The sequence below is a fragment of the Lytechinus variegatus genome, chromosome 4 (assembly GCF_018143015.1).
Source record: "Lytechinus variegatus isolate NC3 chromosome 4, Lvar_3.0, whole genome shotgun sequence".
Taxonomy (NCBI): Eukaryota; Metazoa; Echinodermata; class Echinoidea; order Temnopleuroida; family Toxopneustidae; genus Lytechinus; species Lytechinus variegatus.
In genome coordinates this window covers 41,284,834-41,302,022 of record NC_054743.1, presented here as the reverse complement: position 1 = coordinate 41,302,022, position 17,189 = coordinate 41,284,834, and the positions used below count along the sequence as shown (strand labels likewise).

The window sequence follows — 17,189 nt, the reverse complement described above, 5'->3', positions numbered from 1 at the left end:
CACCACATCGTACAAGACTTAGTCCGTTTAACACTAAAATTCAATGAAACCACCATTTATTTAGCTTTCAAAATGTACAGTATTTATTCAACAGTGTGCAGCATTGGCGATGTACAGACAGCATTTTTGAGTAAATAAATCCAGAATAGCTCCATCTTTTGACAGCGTGATCTTCATAATTGTAAAGCCGTACCCTTTCGTTCTCACATCCTTTCAATGTCTGCCCTTTTTCTGATGTTGCATTTATTTAAGTGGTAGCCATTGGACCATAAGAATAATACAAGATATATAGACAAAGCACATTTAGACTCAAGTCTAAGAGATGTAAAAAAAAATAAAAATCTAACGCTTTTACATATGGATATATGCATAATGTAACTGGACTATTATACAAAAAAATCTCAAAGAGTCTCATAGCCTACAATACATGTTGGTTTATCTTTACTGGTAACCGAGTTTCGTTTTCGTATGTCAATTGTATTCTCAACAGTCAATAAATATAATTGATATAATAACATTTAATATTTATCAATTTGTTTATAAAAATACCACATTCGATTGTTAACACGTTGGTAACCTTTTTTCATCCAGTATGTACGACTGAGAACAGGATTAACTTTAAAAGAAAGAATTAACTTTATAAGGTCTTATTAGGTACCGTTAACATTATAAGTTTTACACAAAGAAAGTACAGAACGGATATCATTGAGAACTATCCTTATTATATCACGCACAGTACCATCATAGAGCTATGGTAAGATGATATTGCTTACATGTATACTGAGAATTTCTAAGGTTGTTAGATAATTCCCGGGGGTCAAGTTCGAGGATTACAAGCACCTCTGTGAAATTGCTAAATGCTGTGAAAAAAATGTATTAACAATCAAAGCTGAATGATTAATAAAATCAAATAATTTGATAGCGTTCATTCATTTGTATAGAGACGGTGAAAATTAACCAATATTAGAAATTGACATAAAGCTCATCATTATCAACTAATTCATCAGTTGGATTTGCAATGTTGTTCTCATAGAGGTCTGTAAGACTCATACAACAATCCTTATGTTCCAGAATGTCAGGTTCTTCATTGAGTTTGCATTTTGGGGTAAGACTGAGATCTAGTCCTGGAGGCCTGGGGTCATCATAGTCTGACTCTAAAGCTTTAATTCTGTTCGTCTTTCTGCTCATATCCGGTTTTGAGTACAACAAATCCATATCTGCGTCCGTTTGAGCGGCTTTCTTCAACTTCGCTGAAGAATTCCTTGGTATTTTGCCTGGTTTAACAGAAGATGAAAATGATGTCTGTACATGGGGTTGATCTTTTGGTGATGGACTTGGATGCTGGATTGATGTCGCATGTGAATTCAATTGGTCCATATTGACATCCCCAGGAGCACCTTTGACATCATCTACAGAACAATATACAGAATCCGGGCTATCAGGGTTTGCCTCAGAATCAGGCTTCGTGAACCCCATGGCACCCGAGAGATCCCCATCATTTGAGGTGGACTTTGAGGGAAGGTGGCCAAAGCAGTGACTCTCGGGTTCCCTCTTCTTGTGCACCAGTGCCTCATCTGTACGAAATGAACCGGACACCTTTACGTCCTGGCTTTGCTGCAGATTTCCATGATCTCTTATAGCCTCAGAAGTGACAGCTCCTCGAATTCTGGTGTTAGGAGATCTATGTTGGGTCGATAACAAGTCTAAGTTCATCATACCACCAGAAATGTCAGAATGTTGAGTATTAACGATTGCCTCTGTTGGAGCCGTCGGCAGCGATTTACGCGTTGTTTTTCTAAGGTATGGAAAGTATTTTCTTAAAGCAGAGTAAAAGAAATTGACGAAACCAGTTATAATACAGCATATTATTAAGAGGCTTAATGTAAGCCAAACCCAAGTAGGGATTTTCTTTGGTTCAGAAATCTCATCCACAACGTTGCTTTCCGTGTTAGTGCTTTCTGTATTAGCGCTTTCCTTGTTAGTGTTTTCTGTGTTTGATTCTACATATTCAGGTCTTCTTTGGATGGATACGTTTAAACATGCAACATTGATGTTTGCACAATTTGAGTTCCCTTCAGAAAAATTGAATTTTCCATTTTCGTCAACTGGAGACAGTGAAACGTTGTACTCTTTTTCTAAATATACAATTGAAATGTTACCTAAAATAATTGTCTTATTTTCGATTCGCATTCCACAAAATAAAGAAAGAAGCCCTTCATGAATAAATGATACCATGTGGTAGGGTGCCAGTGGAAATAGAATACTACCATTGGCGTACCAAAGAGCATCAGCGTCAGTTTCTTCTTTCGGGCAACATTTAACGATAGAATGCAGACGGAGATCTTGGACGGAGGGAAATAAGCAGGCATTATTGTTAGACTTGTCTTTATTATTAATGAGGCACACGCTTGGCATAACTCGACCATTATGTACGTCTTCAATAGACGAGTAGATACTGACTATGTTGGTTGAGTTAAAATCTCCATCAATGTTCATATTCCTAGTCCCATACTCATATATAACCTGATCCCCGGCCAACAGTTGAACTTGATCCCCGACGTTCACCTGCATCCATTCACAGGACATCTGCAATCTCTGGGTTTCTTGGTCGTAGAGTGTTGAGCAGACAGGTTCTATGCTTTCAATTGTTGTATTAAAAGAAGCACTGGTGCAAAGTGGTTGATCCTTGTTATGAATTTTAAGCACGTACTCTCCTGAATCGCTAGGTTCAGAAAAAGCGATCGACACGTTGATTGTTAGTTCTCCTGCTAAATTTGTCAACTTATAGCGGTCCCTGTTGGCGGTTGCTTTGTCGACATAATCATGCAGTTGATTCTTCTCATTTACCCATTTTGCCCATACGATTGACTGATTCTCAGTCAAGGGATCCTCAAGAAGGAATTGTACAGAAACATCCCGTCCGTTTACGGCTCCTAATACGCTTTCCTGCTTGTCACCACACAAAAATAATACATCCTCGCACTGTCCAATCTGGAAGATGCTTTGAAATAGGACAATTGCAGAAATTATTGAAGTAATTGCCATGTTGAATCGAAATGATTCCTCACATCGGGGTTCAATGTTTTGCTTATATGATCACATGAATCCTGTGTTCAGCCTGATATGATTTCTTTCATGAAAATCTTTAATTCCTGCACGAGGAAACACAAACCTGGTTGATCGATGAAAAAAGCAGGATTGATATACAAGGAAATGAAATGATGTATTATTATATTGAACAGAAGAATGGTTTAACAATGTAATAAATCTGTAGCACGCAATGTCTCAAAGTAAACAACCGAGTGGTTCGAATTGAAGATCGTGTGTAGTTATATCTCTCTTTTGGGAGGAGGATTAAGAGATATCAATGATTTTACGATTGTTTGAGTGCATGCATCAAAATCAGTCTCAGTTTCGTTAGTCAATTAATCAAATGAAGTGACTTTATAATATGCGGAAAAGTGTCATCACATTAACCAATAACTTTCCTTTGTAAAATATAAAAAGTGTAACTAGTTAATACACTTACACGATTCAGACAAGACAATCATGAAACATTGTGAGCATTCATATATGTGGAATCTACTATGTCCTTATTTAACTAAAGAAAATGCTCTTGATTGCTTTAACCCTATTTAGGCCGGGGGGGGGGGGGCTCCGAGGCCCCCCTCAACGAGTCGCGCGATATTTTCTCCGTGTAAAATTTTTTGACCGCGCTGCTCACTGACTTTTTACTTTCAAATCTTGCGCAACTGTTTAGAGCATTTCTGCGTGACCCGGGTACGCGGTTCCGAAATTACGCAACGTTATGTAAGTGCATGTCAGACCAAAAATTGCTCAAAAACGAGATTTCGTGTACAAAGTCAATGTAAATTGTGTTTTCAACAAAAAATTATAAATGTATGATTATTTTTTTAGTTTTGCTGGTCTAAATGTATGTATTTTATGCTGTTTATGATCTTAGAAGAGTCCCCAACGTATTTCATTGAAAAAACAATGAAAAACAAAGGGTCCAAAAAACAAAGAAATACATAAGAAATTGCAAAAAATAACACCAATATAATACATAAGAAATTGATCTGATATCGCAATTTTTCATGTAAACTTGCTAAAAACAGCACAAATAGTTTCTACGCCAAAAATTAGAACATTTGGAGCTTTATTTAGGGAGTTAAAGGAAAACGTATGATTTCGCATACTAACTACGCATAAATTAGCATAATTACTTAATAACAATTCGCATGAAAAAATTACTATAGAATTTTGTAGATTATGTCCCAGACATCCTGCATGCCAATTTTCGGCGCGATCGCGCGGTCGACGGCCGAGATCTCAAGCCCCCCCGGCCATATGAACTCCCAAAATACCCCGGCCTAGATCATGTAGATAGGGTTAAAGCTTATAAAAATGCATCGCTCAATTTTAGTTGTATGTAATAGAGTTTGGCATTGTATAAATTTAACTAACTGTACACGTACGTGCTAGTTAATGAAACATTTCACTTTTGTTCACAGAACAATTCTTATTTTACTTCAAACTTTCGGCTATCCGTTATCAGGTTTTGAGTCTCTCGCTCCTGAAATATATGGTTTCTTTCATCTTTTTTATACTTTACACTGTGTTTATGTTTCCAAACTTGGATATTTGTGATCTTGGAAGGTGATTTTAACTTCTTATCTTGACTAACTGGACATTGTATATCTGGTAAGACTACAGTGACTCGTTTTTTGAACTTACGCTTTTCAAATTGATCAGAGCCTCCGTGTTATATTCTCCGTATGCGTACTGTGGTTATAGTCGCCTATGCTCAAAATGATACTCCGCCAAGTGTCCATTCAGCTATCGACATGGTAGAAAATGACTAAGTCTAAACTTTCCAAACCAAAAACTAACGTCGGATATGGAACCCCAGGTTCAACTGACTTTAGATGCAAACTGCCTAAAAACATTACTATATCAGGGATCAACACGGCATTATATCATATTCAGAAAAATCACCTCGATCAAGCAGTCCTGAAAGATGATCATATAGATTATGTTGTGAATGAGTTATGCTCTATCTACCCAAACCTGAACAGGAATATCTGCCGTCATTATTGTATTTCATCAGTTAACAATAATGAGAATGTCCGAACAGATTCATGCTCAGATAATTACATTTCTGACTTAAATGATGAAGATCAAGATACTTTGATTTTGATCCAAGATGGCGCTGACATGTTTGAAGGTCAAGTTGAGAATCCTCTCGATACTGCTGATTTGAATATCAATGAAAACTCGCCCAGTTCCATAAGAACTGAACTTCAACAAGTATCGCGGGATAATCCTAAGGACAATGAAGTCCTAAACAATGGTGTACCTCATCAACTTGAAAATAGAGTCAGGGATTTGGAATCCGTTGTAAAAGACCTCCGAGCCCAGTTGCTGTCTGTACAAGAGAAGATCGCACAGTCCACAAGCAATGGAAAGTGTAGAAAGATGCTCAATGGTACTGCTAATCGCATTGTCCTCTCAACAAAAGGATATAACTTTACTACTCACATGACCACCAATGAAGCAGAAATCGATCCTGCCACGGCAAGAACAAATGATCTGCATTGTCACGAACAAAACCAACCTTCAATGGATGAACAGCTACGTCACTACCGAGCAAGACATCAACTCATGAGAGCTTCAATTAGTAATTCTTCGACATCTGTACAAGATGCTCATTCAGCCGATATCCTTATAGTTGGTGATTCCATGATAAAGGGCATCATACCTTCTAGGCTGTCAAAGAGACCCGTTAAATGCAAAACACTTCGAGGCGCTCGCATTGGAGACGTCTGCGACATTGTCTGCGAGGAAGCTATTCAGCTTAATGCTAAGGAAGTTCTTCTTCACTTCGGCTCCAATGATATTTCCTCTCATGACGCAGCTGAAATAGTCGCAAAGCTTGAATCATTAGCTGAACAGATTACTGATTTAACCCCAGCGAAGAAAATTTGCTTCTCAACTATAATCCACCGTCGCGGAGAATCATCGAGCTGCTACGAGAAAGTGAGTTGTGTAAACGCGGCTTTGAAACTTCTAGCCAATCAACGAAGCTGGGCTGTCGTAGACAATGACAACGTCACGCCTGACATGCATCTTGCCGCTGATGGCGTTCACCTAAATGGCACCCACAGAGATACGATCTTACGTATACGTAAGCTCCCGAAGGGAGCTAGAGAGGCAACTCTTTTTGCGCGTTTTTGATTTTCCATAGGTTTTGTACATAACAAACATGGCTGCCATTTGTCCAATTTGAAGGTTGATTTTGGAAGGTCAATGTTTAATTCATGAGTAATGACGTCAAAATACGCACAATGCACTTGTATGATTGGATAAAACGCTAATGTTTTATTCATGTCCTCATGCATTAAACATTTTTTTCCGTCCCACAATTCCCTACGATATCTGTGCGAAGTGTCGTTCTTTTTGATTCTGCGAAATTCATCTTTTTGAAATACAAGAGCAAGTCTAATTATCTGTTTTTAGAATTGATGTTCGAAATCATGATTTCTGAGTGAACTTCAAAGGAGCAGAAAATCTTGGAGGAAACATTAATATCAATCTAATGACATTCCATTGGAATAAAAGTAAGTTAAGTTCAATTCCTTACTTTGATCCTAGTTGAAATTGTAGTGTGTTTGCTGGGGTTCGGCGTCGCATGCATGGCTTTATGTGCAGTTTACAACGCAAACCACAATTTCCATATTTCCCTTTTTTTCCTGTCCTGATCCTAAATTAGTCTGAAATCTGACTGACATATTTTCTCAGAAAATAACATAGTTCTTCGTAGAACTAAGTTTGTTAATTGGGATGCTTCATGTCCGCCCTTATTAAATCTGTATTTCAGTTCTTATTTTCAAATATCAGGGGTAGATGTGGACTTGTTTAACGGCAAAGCTGCATCAAAATTAAGCCAAATACGGTACCGTACCATATAGCCAGAGCGGGATGCGGACTTTGATATCGCCGGTGCCAGCCGGCTGCGAAATTGCCGATGTACGCTAGGTCATTAGGTGTTGGAAATTAATTGTCAAACAAGCTTGAGTTGAAATTTGAAGTTATAGGCCATGGGCCTATAGTACTGATGTTTCGACACCGCTATTTCAATATAATTATCTGCATTTAAAATGAAATTAAATTAAATCTAAATGAATTGAATCTGTTTGGAACTTTGGAATGATAATGGTAGATTTTGCCATGCTCATGGAATGATTTGAGACAGATATTAACGTTTTTCTTTTTTTAAATAAAAGTAAGGCCCTAGGATAGGTCTAACTTGAACATAGATTTAAAAAAATAAAATTCTAGATCTGTCTGGTTTGACTTTTTTCTACAAAGATTTAAGTTAACTTTATTTTAGTTCCTGGCTGGACCATTGGACTAAAATATAATTAGCCTAGCAACGGAGTTTAATGATTCTTTTTTTTTCGGGGGGGGGGGGGGCAACATTTATTTGTCAGGGTTCAAACTGCTCAATTGTTTTTTGGAAGGGTTGAGAAAATTTATAGTGCCCTATTTTGAATTGTTTAAGTATAAGGCTAAGCAGAGACAGCAGCTGATCCAATTGATATTGTCCTCACTTGATGTTATTTGTGGTGAAAGGCAAAGGGTCATTTAAACCTGCCAGCAAGTGAGCTAACCCTTTTTAAAAATAAAAATCAAACTTAAAGAGGAACTCACTTAACGTAGAGATTCAAATCAGACATGTTTATAGACGAGTGCAAAAAAATTAACGATTGTCTCGCACTGATGAATGAGCGAGAGCCATATTATTTTTTTGTGTTGGGAATTTTGAAAGCTGGAACTCTGAAAAAATTGTTTTAAGAGAGGAATTTTGTTTATCACTTTTGAAATTTTTAACTGTAAAGTATTGTATGTATATTGAATTGCAGATCCAATGGGATCCAGTTCTTAGCAGTCCCAGCCTAGTCAGAAGTACAAAGTCAAATACCATTTGCACATCACCAAGAGGTACAATCTGATGAGTAACAGGATATCTGATCTAAAAGCTTGCCAGGTATGCTTGTTTTCATAAAAATATAAAAAACCTATTTTTTCTGAATCATGTTATCCCATAACGTAAAGCTCCATGATGAGATAATGTTCTTTTGGATTCAAATTCACCAGTATTTCCATTATCATCAATGCATACTTGTCCATGTCTCTTAGCTATATGAATCATACATAAAATCACTTTAAAACTCAGTTACTCTGAAGACAGAAATAAAAAAGGACAAAATATTGAGATTAATCTTTCGATACATATTTGAATGGTTTTTCACACTTAATAAAAAATGGTTATATGAATAATGATCTATAATAGTGATATATGATTTTTATCTGGCAACATAAGTTACTACATGTGCATTTTCTAAATAATATTGCATGGAATAGTAGGGGTTCATAAAAAGTTTAAAACTTCTAAATAAACTGTGCTAGATGAGTAAGAATAATTTATATCAGCAGCTCATTTTGTTCCTTTCTCTTTTTGTTTACTATGCAGGTTTCACAAGCAGTTTGAGTATCACCAGGGCAGATCAAGAAGAAATATGAAGGCCAGGTTCATAACAAGCAGTTTCTTCATTGCAATTACAGATTTAAAAACTTGATTGAATTTAAATAAATGTGTCAATACATATTGAATGCTGCTTAAACTACACATCTGTTGAAAAAAAAAATAATTGGAGTATAGATATTTAGGTCCATAGGTTTCACACAAGATTAAAATATTTTTCCAAAGGGCACACCTATCCCCCCCCCCTTATCAATGTTCTAATCATCTACATGTAGTACTTATACTGGTAGTGAAAGCACTTTGAATAATATTAGTAGTTTGAAAGGGATAGGTTGTATACTGGTTATCTAAACAATGCAGAATGGACCTTTACTGAGGTCTGGGCTATGTAACATACATGCCTACAGACATATAAAGGTGATAAGAAATAATGGATTTTCATTGAAAAAATGTGCATAATAAAAACAATGTGACAGAACAAAGGGCGAAGAAATCACTCTCAGTCCAGGACCCCAATTCATTAAAGGGGAAGTTCACCCTGAAGAAAACTTTGTTGTAAAAATAGCAGAAAAATTAGTAAAAAAACATTGGTGAAGGTTTCAGGAAAATCCGTTAAAAAGTATGAAAGTTATTAGAATTCAAAATTTTGGATTTGTGACGTCATAGTAGACGAGCAGCTGCCCCATGTGTTATGTAATATAAAATGTATGAATTTCAAATTTTGTATGGTTCCTGATGACCTAATTTTGTTTTCTATTCATGATCGGGTATGAAATGATTTGTCTATTGATACACAAAAGGTAGAGTGAAAACCATTTTCAATTTTCTGAGAAAATGACATTTATTTGATTTTTTACCATTCGCTATGTATGAATGCTGCTCGCATATGACGTCACAAATCAAATAATTGAAATTCTAATAACTTTTAATTATTTGATGAATTTTTCTCAAACCTTTGGCAATATTTTTTATTATTTTTTCTACTATTTTTACAATAAACTTTTTGTCAGGGTAAACTTCCCCTTTAAGACTAACTACTATTCTAACTTTGAAATTCTGGTAATTACTATGGAAACATTAAAGCAACAGATCAAAATTGGGGTTCCCATGCTAGTTGCTAGTTACATTTGGGGCCAATTTACCATAATTGAAGTCTTTATGAAACAAGAACCTCTATGTATTGCTGGACATTAAGCTGTTGAATTCATTTTCTGGGGGAAGTGAAAAGTTGTACAATTTTTTTTTCGTTTTTAATCTCTTTGTTTTTGTAACACTGTATTGTCGATGTCCCATATAAGGAACTAGATTAGCTCTGAAAATAAAAAGAATTTGTTGGAAATAGAACACAGCTCTAGCAGCACTTCACAACAATAGACAATAAGCAACTTTGTTACTGATTTTCTAATGTGCAGATTTGGGAAGGCACTCTTTAGAGAAATGTGGCAATGTGCTCCCCTTTTTTTATGAAGTGTCCCCGATTAGATTAGCAGGCTATTTCTTGTCAGCAAATGCTAAAATAATGATTTGTTATTTGAGTAACTGACTTTGAGAGGTATATCGATAATCTTTTTATTAATGGCATCCTTGATGCCCCCCTTATATTGACTATGTAAGGCTTATCAATAACTATGTAAGTGAATATACATACTTATTTTTTTTCTCTAGATTTTACCAAAAAAATACATCCCGTCTCTTGTAATATCCTTGCAATTTCTTTTGCACTCATTATAGGCATTTTGCTGATGTAATTTGATGCTTTGGTGAGAAAAAAGAGAAAAAATATTTTTATCATGTATTCAAAAATTTATTAATAAACATTTTAATTTGAAATATTACTTTCTAATCTTGATATTCGTGATTTAATTAATCCACCAATTTATATTCCGTGAAAGATATGTGATGATGATGTTATTGCTACCAAACTGTGTTGTGATGAAATGGCACTGAAGATTACTTCTATATGACTGGAATATGATAGTGCTACTGATTGATTGATTCAGTATGTCGGGTATCCATGGGTATAATACTAGTACAACAGGTATTTAGTATCAAAATAACATGCGTGGCAAGATAGCCCATAAAAGTCATTGCAACATGGCATACTGTGACATTCAGGTGCAGCCGAATTAAAGACATGAATGAGTTTGATTTAAAAGTGGGATAGGAATTAAAATGAAATGAGAATAATTGTTTGCTCACATGATTATGTGGAATGTGGGTGTGTGGAAGAGAGAGAGAGAGGGGGGGGGGGTGGAATCGATAGAGAAATATAGGGGGTGGGCAGGTACAAAATTTTTATTTTATTTGGAAGTGACCTTTAAGATAGCCTTGATGAGAGCAAATACATGGGGGGGGGTACTGGGCTCTCTTTTGCTCCCATCCCAAACTCAGACTTTTAAAAATAAAATCTTCATAAGATTTGCACCAGATTGTTCATTTCAATTTCAAAATAAAGACAAAATGACCTGATTGCTCTCTTGCTCAGATTTTTCTCATCATTTTAAGTATTTACCCCATATCCCCCCCAAAAAAGTAATATTAATAATAATAATAACCAAATATTTGTGGCTATTCATGATGTGTAATGAAAATAATGGGCAGTGATGAACACCAATAGAGCAAGCAAGTTCAATCCTACTAATGAATCTCTTGTAAGCTTCCAAAATGTCTTCCAGGGAAATATCTAGCAAATAAATAAGGGAATTAATTGATGTAGTAATAAACGCGAAAGAATAAAAAATATGTAAACAAGAAAAGATGAATAAACAACTGAATACCTTGTCCTTGAGGGGGGTGAACGGGGAATGATCAATGACATGAATTTACCAAAGACGCAGCCTATGAATAAATTTCATATTCAATCACGTCGCGTAGTATGCTAATTTGTGACAATTTGCTTATTTGCATATTTTTACGCTGTGCGCGCAGGCCAATTTATGACCACGCCTCTGTTTCGCTGGTGTGCCATGAAGTTGCGGTGTCCATAGCCTTGTACGCGAAAAATGGGAGCAGTGTGCACTTTTGACCTTCCAAAATTTCCCCATGTCTGACCGGATGCAGAAGCGGAGTTTCCAACCCCTGATGGCACCGGTGTACGTGTACTGGCACAAAACATCATCGCTTATCTTCGCAGTTTAGCTTCACGATCGGCGTTTCGCCCATACGACGCTTCTCCCACTGTCGCCAGCAATCAGGAAAGAACAAACAACAAGTTGTCTCAACCCATGAACCAACCTCAGCCTTTTTGGCAAGCCAAGAAAGCGAAATTTCGCAAGAAACCGTCTCGCCGAGTCTTTCCAAGAGATTGGTTAGATTGTCTTCAAACAGCTCGGAAACTTCTCAACGACAGGAATTAGACAATAACTACACAGACTTAGTGAACAACTGCAAATACTACGAACTTGAAGATGGTTCTTTTCCCCAACTTCCCGGACATGGACTGAAAATTGGTCACGTTAATATTAATTCACTTCCATCGAAGATAGAGGAATTAAGACTCAGTCTAAGAAATAAAACTTTTGATATTCTAGCAATTACGGAGTCGAAATGTGATGACACAATCACAGATCCTGAACTCTACATAGATGATTATAGCATTGTTCGGAATGATCGAAATAAGCATGGGGGCGGTGTAGCTCTCTATATAAGTTCCAATGTATCGTTCAAACGACTTATTACTCATTGTGAATGTGATATTGAAGCAATCTGTATAAACGTTACAAGTAAAACTACCGAACCCATAACTATATGTGTCGTTTATAGACCACCAAATTCCCCTGCATGCGTATTAGATTCAATTAATGATATGGTTGGCAACATAGTAACTCTTGTGAATAATGATGTAATTGTACTTGGCGATTTTAACTGTGACATGAGCCCTACAAAGAATGATCCATGCTCGAATACATTACAATCAATTATGTCAGGGTTATTATTCCATCAACTTATTGACATACCTACTCGAGTAACATCGTATTCTGAAACAATAATAGATTTGATATTTTGTACTGATCCGGAAAAACACAGTATAACAGGTGTATACACGACATCTTTCAGTGATCACTATCTTGTATTTACTGTTTATGGTAATAAGTGTTCAAAATCTGTTGAAAATATTATCGAATGGAGAGATTTCAAGCATCTGAATACCGAAGAATTTCATAGTGACCTAACGGAACAAAATCTTGATAAAATATTTAACTTCAATAATACTAATGAAGCATGGAAATTTTGGTATACAAAAATAATGTCATGTGTGAATAAACATATACCGTATAGAAGAAAGCGTCTAAGAAAAAACCCATGCCCCTGGGTAACCGGGGACATCATAGTCTTAATGAATAAGCGCGATCACTGTCTTAGACAGGCTAGAAAAACTTCCTCACCAGTTCACTGGAATGAATATAAATCTTTGAAAAAACAAGTTAGATATGAACTCAAAAGAGCAAAAACCAACTACATGGATTATCTCCTCAATGATAATCATACGGCCCCGAATGCTCTCTGGAATGTTATGAAAACCATCACTAAAGGACCAAGACAAAGTGAAAAACACATTGCCTTGGTAGCAGAGAACGGTAATGATATCTCCGAGCCTAAGGAGGTGGCAGATTGCTTTAATGATTATTTTACCAACTCGATCGAAGAACTTGTGGGTGAAATTAATAGTGCAAATGAAATCTCTCCATTTTCCTTGACATCTCAATATGATGTTCGCACTGAAAACGTAGAATACAATGCACCATTGATTACTCACGACTTTGTGGTAAAAACTATCAATAATCTCTCGTGCAAGAAAGCTACTGGACATGATAACTTGTCTGTAAAACTGTTAAAACTTTTAATTACAGTCCCTATCGTTCTGTCTACGCTTGTTTATATCTTGAACCTATCATTAAATGAAGGACTGTTTCCAACCGAATGGAAAACTGCTAGAATTCAACCAATTCCCAAATCAGGTGATAAAGCATTTGTTCAGAATTATAGACCGATAGCTATTTTACCTGTGCTCTCCAAGATCATTGAAAGAGCTGTAAGTTCAAGCCTTCTTAAACATCTTCTTCAACAAGAAATACTGTCTCCAAATCAGTTTGGCTTCAGGCCTAATCATTCATGCGAGACAGCACTACTTTGTATGGTTGATGATTGGTCGAAGCAGGTAGATAATGGGAGACTGAACGGTGTTGCATTCATTGACTTACGTCGTGCTTTCGACACCGTAGACCATTCGCTTCTCCTCAATAAACTTAAATCATGTGGCTGCTCTCGATCGTGTTTAAAATGGTTTGAGTCGTACTTAGTAAATCGCAGACAATTCGTTTCTATTGGTAATGAAAAGTCTTCTACAAAAGAAATTAATGTAGGTGTCCCTCAGGGCTCAATTCTTGCCCCGGTTCTGTTCTCACTATTTATCAATGACTTACCGAATCATGTTACTAGTGCCTCAGTGTATATGTACGCAGATGACACTACTATTTCAGTATCTGGTAAGACTAAAACAGAGGTCGAAACCAATCTAACCCAGGCACTATACGAGACCTATTCATGGATAAGAAATAACAAACTGATCTTAAACTATAATAAAACAAAAGTAATGCTTTTAGGCTCAAAACAAAAACTAAGTACTACTCATAATCAGCAAATATCAATAAATATACATGGCTGTACTCTAGAATGTAAAAATGAAGTGAAGTGTTTGGGCGTAACAATCGATAATTGCCTTGACTTTAAGCAACATACCAATTCAATTTCAAACCTTATCAAACGTAAGCTTGGAATTATTCGCAGGAATAAACATTATTTTAATCAATCTCAACTTTCCAAACTTTATTGGGTATATGTCATTCCCCATATCCTTTATTGTTCTAATGTTTGGTTTGGAAGATCAGAAGGAAATTATGACACGCTTAACAGGTTACATAAAAGGGCAGCGTATCTGATATCAAATCGCACATGGATGACACGTTCTGAAATCGCGTTTAAACTAAATTGGCCCTCTCTATACAAAGTTCTCCATAGAGCCGCATGTGTTCTTATGTATAAGTGTGTCAATAAATTATCGCCCGCCATTTTATACGATAGACTTTCATTTGTCGATGATGTCTCTTCTAGAACCACACGTAGTTCTGACAAATTGCTCTTGAGATTGCCAAAATGTCGTACGACCTTCTACCAAAAATCTTTCCTATTTTCAGGCTCTCTCACTTGGAACAAACTGCCTGAACATATAAGATTTTCAAGATCTGTTCATTCCTTTAAATTCCAACTTAAACACATATAGACTAATCATATTGTTCATTTTAATCATTATACAATACACTTATCATACACTATTCTATTGTCCGTGCCGTTCCTATAGTACATTTGGTATCGATTGCTGCTCATTTCTTGTCTTTCTGTTATTACCACTTATTATCTAGACATTAAAACGTGTTGTGTTTTATTTGTTTTGTTTTTTATCTTTTTATCTTGATGTATATAAGTGATAAAATTATCAAATGATGCAATATGTCTTCTGCTTGTTTTTTTTTTTTTTTTTTAATTCCAAAAGTAAATTTATTAGTACTGTATAATACATTGCCTTGTGTTTTAACGATCTTTCATCTTTTTAAATGCTTATATATAATCACAGAGCCCTGAGGTAGACCAGCTTTTAATGTTAATATTTTGCATATTTTTATCATGTATCTTGCCATCTGTAACTCGTAACACATTTTCGTATTTTTACCTTGTATTTATTCCCTTTTTCTGTATCTCATAATGTCCTGTTACTATGTTTTTCGTGCATTGTATGTATTTTAATGCTGATCAGGCCACTCTGTATAAATATTCGAGAATAAATAAAAAAAAATAAATAAATCAGTCTTGAGAACAAAGGTTGAATTACCAATATCTTCTCCCAACACATATACAAATCTATGAAAGTTCCCTGTATATCAAAGTATTTCATTTTCTAACCATTATTTGTCATTATAAATTGTGAAAAATGTGTTTATTTGTTAATCCAATCAGTTTTGAGTAATTAGCTTCTAATATTGCCCTTCCTAAAGCATCTGACATTCAGTCTCCTCCTACATGTCATAGGATCCGAATAGTTCTCTTTTCAAAGTATTTCTTAATTATCATTTGCCGTTGTAGATTGTAATAAAATAACCAGTTGACATTTTGTATAATTAACTTCTAATATTGCCCTTCCTGAAGCATCTGACATTCATTTTCCTCCCACATAGGTTCCGAGATTGGTATAATTCTCCATACGTCTTATTTGATTGATGCGGTCTTTATCAGAAACTGCTACCGGTAAGATACAGATATGGTTCACAGATAACTTGATGGAGATCAGAACACTGTATATAATTTGATATTTGACAAGACGGAATTATCTGCTTTTTATTGGTTATTGCATAAATCATTTTCAGTTGAAACCCAGTTGATCAGGTAAAAAACTTGTTATAATCAGAAAAAAGGCTCATGAAATGAAGATGCAATCCCAACATTTCGAAGGTGATAAGTAGGCCTTCTTTCTTTTTCGAAACTGTAAAGCCACCAGACCCTAAAAGTAATAATTCTTCATTCAATTCATATTGAATCCCCAGAAACAAGCAGGTACAACATACAAGCTTCTGCAATATATTTGAAATGTAGGTGAAAATTATGACTAGCGATTCCAGACTTGAGAAGTGTTCTCCTAGAATTTCGAATTATGTTCATCACTTTGTGGGAGGAGTTGGTCACGCCCCTCCTGTTGTGACGAAAAAAAAATCGCATGAAATCACCGCGCACCATAGTTGTATGGCGTGGACAGATTTGCAATGTAAAACGCTAAAATTACCAGGGTCCACTAACCAAAAGATTACCGATTAATGTATATTGTGAATGCAATCAATCGTGGAAAAATTTATTACGATAAAAGTTAAGCTTTGTGTTACGGGCCCTAGAGCCCTGCAATGACTCGTTTGTTATCCGGGTCTCAAATTCGTTCCTTTGGAGAGGCTCCCATTTGATAACCATATTAATCATAAGTGGTTGACATATGTATCAAATGATAATAATAATAATGATGATAATATTAATAATGATAATAACTATAATAATAACAATAATAGCTAGTTTTTATATAGCGCTTTTCACATAATAGCATAAAGCGCTTTACAGTATATTATATAGACAACATTGACATGATAAATTGCGTGTTTTCTAAACCTGTTAAATTGTTATTTTTGTTTGTACTCAGAATATTAATGCAAACCCAAAAATGTCACGATTCTTTTCATTAATGACCTGGTCACACGCTATATTGCATTAATATTTTACTGCATTTTTTTTCATGTTTGCAGGAAACGTAATCGGTATCTGCGAGAAGTAACAACAACCTTTTAATGTCCACAGCCACAACAACTTCTCCTTTAACATTATTTCCTTAAATAAATTAATTAAAAGAAGCTTGACACTAATGACACGTACGATATAAATAGTAAGTTTTCTTGAGCGGAATGAGTTCTCATTTTCCTTGCAAAACCAGAATTATAGAGCATTGATATGAAATGCATCGAACTCTAATGCAATATTACAAAAAATCGTAACTTTGGCATTATGAAATTAAGGATATGCAAAATTTGTTAAGCAAATTGAAAAAACCCTT

At 35.6% G+C, this 17,189-nt stretch overlaps 1 protein-coding gene across 1 annotated transcript; it reads left to right on the top strand.

The window, feature by feature from the left end:
- The first annotated feature begins 4,763 nt into the window (after nt 1-4,763).
- Nucleotides 4,764-14,054, top strand: LOC121414060. Its single transcript, XM_041607111.1, has 2 exons — nt 4,764-6,161; nt 11,637-14,054. The coding sequence occupies exons 1-2, from the start codon at nt 4,858-4,860 to the stop codon at nt 11,902-11,904; spliced, it is 1,572 nt and encodes a 523-aa protein (XP_041463045.1). The 5' UTR covers nt 4,764-4,857; the 3' UTR covers nt 11,905-14,054.
- Nucleotides 14,055-17,189: the final 3,135 nt, after the last annotated feature.

Excerpts from the sequence above, each read along its gene's own strand:
- LOC121414060 (XM_041607111.1), top strand. The coding sequence starts at position 4,858 with ATGACTAAGTCTAAACTTTCCAAACCAAAAACTAACGTCGGATATGGA. Across the intron at positions 6,162-11,636 it reads GGCGTTCACCTAAATGGCAC|CGGTGTACGTGTACTGGCAC; the intron begins CCACAGAGATAC and ends CCCTGATGGCAC.